At 54.6% G+C, this 9,598-nt stretch overlaps 1 protein-coding gene across 1 annotated transcript; it reads left to right on the top strand.

Annotated features, from left to right (window-relative positions):
- Nucleotides 1-693: 693 nt before the first annotated feature.
- On the top strand, nucleotides 694-9,056 carry MIER2 (mesoderm induction early response 1, family member 2; the record flags this gene model as incomplete). Its single annotated transcript, XM_010147817.1, has 10 exons — nucleotides 694-772; nucleotides 1,636-1,787; nucleotides 2,329-2,454; nucleotides 3,469-3,592; nucleotides 4,238-4,347; nucleotides 5,080-5,149; nucleotides 6,614-6,765; nucleotides 7,749-7,830; nucleotides 7,929-8,023; nucleotides 8,815-9,056. Coding segments are annotated over exons 2-10 (1,145 nt in total), but the record flags the coding sequence as incomplete, so codon positions are not given.
- Nucleotides 9,057-9,598: the final 542 nt, after the last annotated feature.

Genomic DNA, 9,598 nt, shown 5'->3' with positions numbered 1-9,598 from the left:
GTTGTTTTCCAGGCCTCAGCCCATACTGCTGCCTGACTTCTGACCGAGCACCGAATGCCAGAAAGCAGGTGCCTGTTCTCGGTGTCTACCTGTCTCGCCCTTTCCCCCCTTCGCCTCTGCCACTCGCAGTCCTACCAGACTCCCTCGCTGCCCGCTCAGCTCCAAACGTCTTTGCTCGCCCCGCTGAGCCGTGGGGATGCGGTGAGGCGCTGGGGACAAGCCAGCGTTGTGGCCGGCCGCTTCTCCAAAGAGCGGGTCAGCTCGTAAAGGTGCTGTGTCCAGACGAGCACGATGTGTGTCCGCAGGATAACGGCCCAGGCTCAGAGTCCCTCTGAGCGAGGGTGGAAGCCATAAAGAGCTGAGGTCCCAAACTGCTGAGAATGTAAATAATTAGCGGAGCGCTGAAGGTAAAAAAGCTAAATGGAAACATGGCCATAAGCAGTCAGAGACCGAGGGGAAGGTGAGGAATCCGGAGCAGAGGAGGCTGGCAAGAGCTGTTAAAGACACTTGCCTGGAGCTCTCTTTGCACAGCTCAGTTGCTAACGCTGCCCCGCGTGGGTTTTGGTAACTTTTGCTGTGAAATTAAACTCACGGCGTTTGCTGGTGGGGTGACGTGGCAGGAGGCATGTTACGCCTTTAAGAAGAGGTGTCATAGCTGTGTTTTTTTTTTTTCTCTTTCCTTCGAAGGCCTCGGTTGGCAGGCAGAGCCCGAGGGTGCCGTACCCAGCCCACAGTCTGTGTCCTGGAGAGCCTGGCCTTCAGAGCGCAGCAGGTACCCGCCGCTAAGCGTGCTTCTGCTTGCCGGAGGAAACAAGGTCCATCTGTTCCCTTCTCCTTCCAACATCTTCCGGGCCTGTTGGTTGGTTCCCGTGCCGTTTGACAGAGGGGGAAGGTCTGAAAGAGGCCAAAGCTCCTACAAGTGCCTCTTCTGGAGAACAGGCTGGAGGGGGCTTTGAGCAGCCTGGACTAGTGGAAGGTGTCCCTGCCCATGGCAGGGTGTGGGACTGGGTGGGCTTGAAGGTCCCTTCCCACCCAAACCATTCAGGAATTCTTGCAATAAGGGTTAACGATGCTAAAACCATCTCAGACGAAGGAAAGGTGCAGTGTGTGCTCGCATGTTATGACGCTGACGAATCCAGTGGGGAGGGAGACACAAACACTTGGAAACCCTTCCCATTCTGCTTTCGGTCAGTTGTGGGACTGGAATGTTCAGAGAACAGGCTCTGCAATTCAGCGCTCACGGAGCGACTTGGCAGGGATGTTCCAGGGAGGTTTAGATTAGATATCAGGAAGAAATTCTTCACAGAGAGGGTGGTGAGGAACTGGAACAGGTTGCCCAGAGAAGCTGTGGATGCCCCATCCCTGGAAGTGTCCAAGGCCAGGCTGGATGAGGCTTGGAGCAACCTGGTCTAGTGCAAGGTGTCCCTGCCCATGGCAGGGGGGTTGGAACTAGATGGGCTTTAAGATCCCTTCCCACCCAAACCATTCTATGATTCTATGATTCCCCAGCCCCTCACTCCTTTCTGTCTCTTCCTCTGGCTTCTCGTGGCTGCTTACACAAGACAGGGTCGTCCCGCGTCGCGTCCGAAGGTTCGGTCCGGGCTGGTGCTAATGTCCAACTTCTGATCCCTGCAGTTGTGTCAATGGGCTCAGCTGATCATCGACTGAACCTGGCAGAGATCCTCTCCCAGAACTATGGTGTGCGGGAAGAAAGGGAAGAAGAGGATGATACTCAGGAGAAGCAGAAATCTTTAGAAGAGCTGGAGAAGAGTTTCAGTGCCTCTCAGGTAAAGGCAGCCAGGTGGGGAAGGGAAGTGACCTGCTGGATTTTCTTGTTGGCTCTGACCGTTGTGGTACTAAAGATCTCTGTGAGGAACTCGGGCAGCGCCCGGTGCTCGGGGCCACCCGTCAGCGCGAGTTTGGTCCTCCCGTGGGTGACCCCACGGAGACCTCAAGGCAACACAAGGCGTGTTCTTGGTGACAGAGACTTCAGCAGGGATTTGCTCCTTCCATTCCCTGGGATAAATGCCCTCCTGTTCTCTGGCATCTTTTCACCAGCATTAAATCTAGTATAAAAATAAATGCGTTTTTAAAATGCCCTGAGTGTTGCTTTTGGGGGAAGGTGTCTGGTTTCTCCGTACCTCTGAGAACTCCAGGTCACGGTGGGTTCCGATAAGACCGTGCCTTCTTCATTCCACAACGTTACCTGCGGCATTCCCTGGAGAGCAGAGCTGCCCTGATGGTCCCGGCGTGGCTCTGTTCGCCACCCTGGTGTTGTACTCACTGAGTGTTCCTTTCCTGATGAAGCTTTGTCCTCCTCTCGCTCAGAGCAGTGAAATGCCATTTGAGGAGCTGCTTGCACTTTATGGCTATGAGGCACCTGATCCCATCTCGGAGCAGGACAGCGAGAGCAATGATATTACTCCCAATCTCCCAGATATGACTCTGGATAAGGTAAGAGCAGTGCCTGCTCGGGTCTACGCTGTTACCATAGAATCACGGAATGTTTTGGGTGGGAAGGGACCTTAAAGGCAACCCAGTGCCACCCCCTGCCATGGGCAGGGACACCTTCCATGAGACCAGGTTGCTCCAAGCCTCATCCAGCCTGGCCTTGGACACTCCCAGGGATGGGGCATCCACAGCTTCTCTGGGAACCTGTCCCAGTGCTCCCACCCTCTGCGGGAAGAATTCCTTCCTGATGTCCCATCTCCATCTCCCTCTTTCCGTTTAAACCCATCACCCCTTGTCCTGTCACTCCCTGCCCTTGGAAAAAGTCCCCCCCAGCTTCCTTGTAGCCCCCCCAGGCACTGGAAGGGGCTCTAGGGTCTCCCTGGAGTTGTTAGCTGTGCTGCAGGTTACTGTGCTGTCCCGGAGCTGGAGACGTGTAGTGGCTTGTTGCGGGTGGGTTTGACCAATGCCGGGGAAGGGTCCGGCTGGTTCCGGTGTCTCAGTGAGGAAGGCCAGGTGCAGAAACTGAATTTGAAGAGTTTATGTGAGCTGGGAAAAGGATAACTGCTGTAAAAACAACACTGTAAAACCTCTTTATGGAGCTTGGGCTACAGGGTTTTACCCATAGATGTGGATCTGTTGGAGTCAGGGAGGTTTGTGTCCTCCAGCTGAAGCTGTGGCTCCTCCTGGTCTGGCTAAAGTCTGTGGAAAGCTTTTGTTTTTCCTTCCAGGATCTCTGAGAGGTTTGCTCTGGGTGGAGATCTACAGGAAGGGCCACTTGCTCATCCTCCGGTTAGGAAGCCGCACTTGGGACTTGTAGGAGTGCTTCTGGGGAACATAATCTCGGGATGGTGGGGAGTGTGAGAGAGAATCTGTCTCTGGAGAAGCTACGGGAGGGTGAGGAGAGCAGTGGAGCAGCCGCTTTTGGCCAGAAATGCTTTACTCTAGGCCTCACCCCCTCGCATATATATATTTTTTTTAATTTAAAAATATTTTTCACTTTCTTGTTGTTGTTAAAAGGAACAAATAGCGAAGGATTTGCTTTCAGGGGAAGAAGAGGAGGAGACACAGTCTTCAGCTGATGATCTGACTCCATCCGTCACATCCCACGATGCATCGGACCTGTTCCCAAACCAGCCTGGCTGTATGTGTCACTCATTTCGCAGTCACTGTTTTCACTTAGATGTGCTGTGCAGGAGAGGGCAAGAGTGCTTTTCCTTACTTTGTCACTTAGTTTCCTGACGTCTCTTCTCCGCTTTCCCACTGGGGGCTGCAGAGAAGCGGGTGCCGCTGGCGTGACCCAGCGTTGGCTGGGATGTGACTGAGCGCAGGGGAACTCTGGGAGGAGGGGAGGATTGTCTTAGCTCAGAACACTGGGAAGGTGAGGTTTTGCTACGGGCTGTAATCACAGTCCAAAAGATCAGAGTGTGTTCTGGCATCCCTGCGAGTGAATAACTTCAGCGGTACCACGGTGTGAGATTCGGGCAGTTCCTAAGTACTGGAATATGCAGGAAGTCAAAGTGCTTGGGAGACTCGGCATGAAGTGATCTTATTCCTTCCGCTGGCCCACAGAATGAGGAGCCTGAGCTCCCCAGCTGGGTTGGCACCAGCCGCGTGGCGGGTGTGCAGATCCGTTATTTAAAAGGAGAAGATGAAAATACAGGGATGTTGTCACTGCGGACCATGCTGGAAGTAACTTCAGGTCAGAAGATGGAGGGAAGGAGAGGGAACGTAGAGCAACAGGAGGAAAACTGGTTTCATAACAGCAGATCTTTTCCTTCCCACACAGCAAACAACTTCCTTGCTGATGAGGACAAAGAGCCCTGTTCATCTCCGTGTGCTTCCTCCATGGCTGAGGATTCCGAGGAGGATTCCATCCCATCCAACGAGTGTAAGAAGGTAAGCGATGGGAGCGCGTTGGGACAGGGAGCCAACACAGTGCCTCGTGTTCGGTGGCGGCAGACGTGGGTTACCAGAGCTCTTTAATGCGATCTTGAAATCTGTATCTGAAGCTACCTTCTGCCTCAGATAGGGAAGACGCTGTTGCGCCTTATCATGGAATCATGGAGTGGTTTGGGTGGGAAGGGACCCTAAAGCCCACCCAGTCTCACCCCCTGCCATGGGCAGGGACACCTTCCGTAGCCCAGGTTGCTCCAAGCCTCATCCAGCCTGGCCTTGGACACTTCCAGGGATGGGGCATCCACAGCTTCTCTAGACAAATCAACACTGCGGGTCGTAAAGGCGAATGGCCATGCGATATTCCCAGCAGGATTTATGGGTGGGAGTCACCTTACAAAAGAGAGGAGCAGACTCCTAAATCCTTTCTGGTTGTGAAGGTTGCGGGAGAGCTGCTGCATTTCTTCCTCTCTCCAGCCTTAGCTGTTGCCATACATCCTTAACATTAAAACTGAGCAAATGCCTAAATCCCCAAAGCATCCCCTGGTTGGCAGTAAATCCCTTCAGTTGCTCGATAAAGTAGTCGGGGTTCCCTAAGAGTAAAAGTAACGTGGAGGCTGCCGATGTGTAAACGGGCCTCGTGGTGTCGTCGTGCCTAAAGCGTGCCGCGCGCCTCGGTGCCTGCGTGGAGCGCTTTCCGCTTCAATTCACCCGCTTCCCTGTGCTGGGTTTCAGGAGATCATGGTCGGACCCCAGTACCAGGCCGTTGTTCCCGCCCTCCAGTCCAACAGGCACGGTGAAAAAGGTAAGGCAGCTGCTTCCCGTACCCTGCGGGGGTGTGGGGCTGCTGGCCGGGCGTCTGATGGGGCCCAGGTTCCCCAGCTCTGCTCGATTTCTCTAGGCTGGCACCAAACTCACAGCTACGCCGGAGCTGGCTTTAACCTGTTTGTGTGGGGCTCCGGAAGCCGAGCAGCTCGGCGAAACCGGGGCGGCGTGGAGGGTGGGGGTCTCTGCTGGAGCCAGAGGGAAGGAATAGCCTTCTGGAGAGACTTGGATTTGTTTTTCTCTGCCATTTCCTTAAGTTGCCAGTGTTACTTTCATTCCGTGCTCCCTGGAGCTGTTGAGTTGCCGGTCGGATAAGTTACCCGTGGAACAGACGAGGTGCCCTGATTTGCAGCGTGTCCAGTGACCCGTGGGGTGCTAGGGGCAGCTCCTGAGCAGGGCAGCGAACGGAGCACTGCATCCTTAGAATTGACTCGCTTCCTCCCCAGGTCTCTTAGCCCAGCAGACCCGGAGCTAGTGAATTAGAGATGGAAGTTTGGCAGGGGCTGTTTCAGATTTACCCCGTGCAGTTCCCAGGAATTCTCACCGTTGCTTTCCCAGTGCTCTTGGCCTCTGCGTCGAAGACGCAGACTCGCGTGTGTTTTCCGTAACCTGTGCGTTGGTGTCGGTGGGATACGGAAGGAAGGGGGTACTAGACTCCGGTGGGAGGCTTTCATGCCCTGTCTGTAGTGTCTCTGACCTGATTTTAGGGATTCTACAGGGCAGAAGTGTTGGTTCCTTTGCCTGTAGAAAGGAGTTAAGTACAGAGAGTGCCAATGTTTTTACCTGAATAGGAAAATCTCAACATTTCTGATTGTTTTTTCACTGTCGAGTCTTTCCTCTTGTTTCCCCCGTGGTGTTATTTAAACATCTCTGCGTTGTTGTGCCGTGTCCTCCTGGACTAGAGGCCTTGAAAGCTGAAAGGGGCAGAATCCCTTAGCGATGCCGCGTGCTCCGGCCACTCGGCGTGGGGGGAACAGCTCGGGGGCAGCGTCGCAGGCTGTCACAGCAGAGGGGCAGCCTTGCAGCTGCTTAACTTTGTGTCTGGGACAGGGAGAGGGTCTCGAGCCTAGGCCAGGGGGTAGCTCAATGCTGCCTTTGCCTCCTGCTCCTTTTCTTTACTGTGTGCTGGGGAAGACACCTTGGAACCCGGGGTTTTAGTTGCCAGGAGTAAGGAATCGAAGCCGCAGTCTTTGAGAACATGGCAGCAAAAACCTTGTCAGCCAGCCTGTGGCTGTGAAAGGGGCATAGAGTGTTGAACTTATCTGCCCCCAAAACGAGGAGGGAAAATGCACCTTCACAGGGATGGCTGTCATCTCCAGCGCAGGTCGGAGCACCAAGCAGAGATTCCTCCCTCCTCCCGTCTCTCCCGTGCACGTAGGTGCAGACCGCTTCTCCACAGCAGCAGAATTCTCTGATCAGCTTATTTCAGTGCTTTTTCCGGTAGCCTACGAGAACGAGGACCAGCTGCTTTGGGACCCGAACGTACTCCCCGAGAGAGAGGTGGAGGAGTTCCTGTACCGCGCAGAGAAGCGGCGATGGGACGAGGTGGCCAGCAGCAGCCTGCTGGAGGGCGAGACGGTGAAGGACAACGAGCAGGTAAGCGTGGGGCAGAGGCTGAACGGGGCTGGCGTAACAGCACAGCATCCCCTCTGGGGATTCTGACTGAGAGACCCCCTAAGAGAGGAGGAGACCTTGCTCCTGCGACCTTCTGCTCCCGCTCCCTGCATCAGCGGGGGTGAGCTGCAGCCTCGGAGGCTGTTGGGAAGCCAGGAGCGAGCCGTAGCAGGTCGCACCATGGGCCTGCCCAGCTAAGCACTTGTCTTCCAACACAGTAACAGGCGTTGGTGGAAAGCGTGTACAGACTGGGCAGGTAGAGAATGGGTCCTGTTTGTTCTCCCAGTATCCAGAACCCTGAGCCAGAGCTTGCAGCAGAATCATCCTCTTAGAAACCTAGGATGGTTTGGGTGGGAAGGGACCTTAAAGATCATCCACTTCCAACCCCCCTGCCATGGGCAGGGACACCTTCCATAGCCCAGGTTGCTCCAAGCCTCATCCAGCCTGGCCTTGGACACTCCCAGGGATGGGGCATCCACAGCTTCTCTGGGAACTTGTCCCAGTGCCTCCCCACCCTCTGCGGGAAGAATTCCTTCCTGATGTCCCATCTCCATCTCCCTCTTTCCGTTTAAACCCGTCACCCCTTGTCCTGTCACTCCCTGCCCTTGGAAAAGTTCCCCCCAAACTTTCTCGTAGCCCCCCCAGGCACTGGAAGGGGCCCTAAGGTCTCCCTGGAATCTCTCGGCCTTGTCCTGTGGAGCGTTGTCTGATTCTCTGAATCCAGAGGAAGGTCAGGCGTTTGGCTAAGGAGCTTGGGCGCGGTGTTTCCTCGCAGCTGGCCAGGTTAGATCCTCGCAGCAAGTCTGCAGGAACGCAGAGGCTTGTAACCTGCAGAGCTGTGCCTGCAGTCCCGGGGCCTGCAATCCAGGGGGAAGGAGGTAATGATGCTCGAGCTGGGGTTGGTTTAAGGGGAGGCAGCGTGTTGCTCGGGTACGTGCCGTTGGTAACTTTGCCCCATCTCCCAGGCTTTGTACGAACTGGTGAAATGCAACTTCAATGCCGAGGAGGCGCTGCGGAGGCTGCGGTTCAACGTGAAGGTCATCCGAGGTGAGAACCTCCCGATGTGGGTCCCACCCCGAGCACCGAGGCACGCGCGACTCCACGTTCGGCCCATCCCCTGCCATTCCTCTTCCCTTCCGCTGTAGATGAGCTTTGTGCCTGGAGCGAGGAAGAATGTAGAAATTTCGAACATGGCTTCAGGGTCCATGGGAAAAACTTTCACCTTATCCAAGCAAACAAGGTAAGGACGGCCGGGCGCCCTGCGTCCCACTAGGACGGAGGGAGGAGGCGCGTGCGTTGCACCGGAGGTACGTTTGGAGCCTCGGCTAATGCAGGAAGTTCAGGATCGCTGAGTTCCCGTCCCAGGTTTTGTGTTGACTCACGCTAGCAGGTGATGGGCTGTTCACTGCCCTGCTCTGCCTTATTTTCCAGGTGGGAGAAGTCACAAACAACCCTGACCTGCATGAGTGATGTCAGTTAATTACTGATTAGCCCTTTCTGGAGTCTCAAAAGTTCTTTCCAAAATCTCAGCCCTTGCAGTACTTCTGTGAATGAGTGAGTTGAGCATGTGGATGTTTTGTAAAGTCCCCTGGGGTCCTCTAGAACCAAAGCTGCTGTTGTAGGGAGAGCTGGGCCCCAGGACATGCTGCTGTGCTGGGAGTTGGCAGAACCAGAGAGTCCAGTTCTACCGCGGATTAATTGCGGGCGTGTTGACGCTGGCCAGTGGAAGTGGATGCAGGTTTGCTGTCCTGGTGTGAAGTGTGCGACGGGAAGCGCAGGCGAGCGTGCCGTGTGTGCCTCACGCTGGGGTCTGCAGGAGCAGTTGTGCACTCTGGGGATGTCTGTCTCTGGCCGACTACCGCCTTGGAAACCTCAGTACGTGCTTCGTTCTGCAGCACAGATGTGTCCGTAGCGATTTAAATTTGTGCCATGCACTTGATTTTCTGTGCTGATTAAATGGGGGAATAGCCCTTGCGCCACGAGACCCCCCCCCGTGGTGCCTGGCTTTCCGACTCCGCTCTTTCTCCTCAGGTCCGCACCCGGTCGGTGGGCGAGTGTGTGGAGTATTACTACATGTGGAAAAAATCAGAGCGCTACGACTACTTCACCCAGCAGACTCGTTTAGGAAGGAAGAAGTACGTCCTCCACCCTGGAGCCACGTGCGTGGAATATTCTCACACTAAAATTAGTAATATTCACCCCCCAGGGAGGATTCCTGCCGCAGAGCAGCTCCGCGTGAACGGCTACGCGCTCTGCTCTAGGAGGTTCCCTGGGTGGGAGCGTGGAGGGATGCCCTGGCTATTCCCAGGACACAAACCGCTGTTAGCGTGGGGAAGGAAGATAAAGCCAGTGTGATATTTGCTTGGAAGTGGACTTTCTGGTGTCGGAAAATAGGGTTTTGTCTCAGATGTGCGCCCACCGGAGCGAAGGGTCAGGGATTCAGGGCTGATCTCCGGAGATAACTCCGGGATGGGGGGAGGGAGCTTTTTAAGTTCACAGACAGAATATTTCTGGTGTTTTGGAGCCTGAATTAAATGAATTCCCTGCTGCTGCCCTTTGAGGCAAAGTCTTCACTTTGAAATGAATGCTAATTGCAGGTTGAAACTGAAATGTTTGAAGAGGTCAAAATGAAATCCTTAAGTTGAATCAATTAAAAACATTAGATGAAGTCTTAGATTTTTTTTTTTTTAATTATTCTGATGCAAGACAGGAAAATACCTGCAATCTCAAATTTCTCCAGCATGGGAAAGTGTTTTCTCATCACTTGCTCTTTGCTGGCACGCTCATCTCCACAGCCCCCCCCAGCCAGCCGGCC

Source organism: Eurypyga helias, unplaced genomic scaffold (genome assembly GCF_000690775.1).
Source record: "Eurypyga helias isolate BGI_N326 unplaced genomic scaffold, ASM69077v1 scaffold28412, whole genome shotgun sequence".
NCBI classification, from domain to species: Eukaryota; Metazoa; Chordata; class Aves; order Eurypygiformes; family Eurypygidae; genus Eurypyga; species Eurypyga helias.
This window is presented reverse-complemented; position numbering and strand designations above follow the sequence as displayed.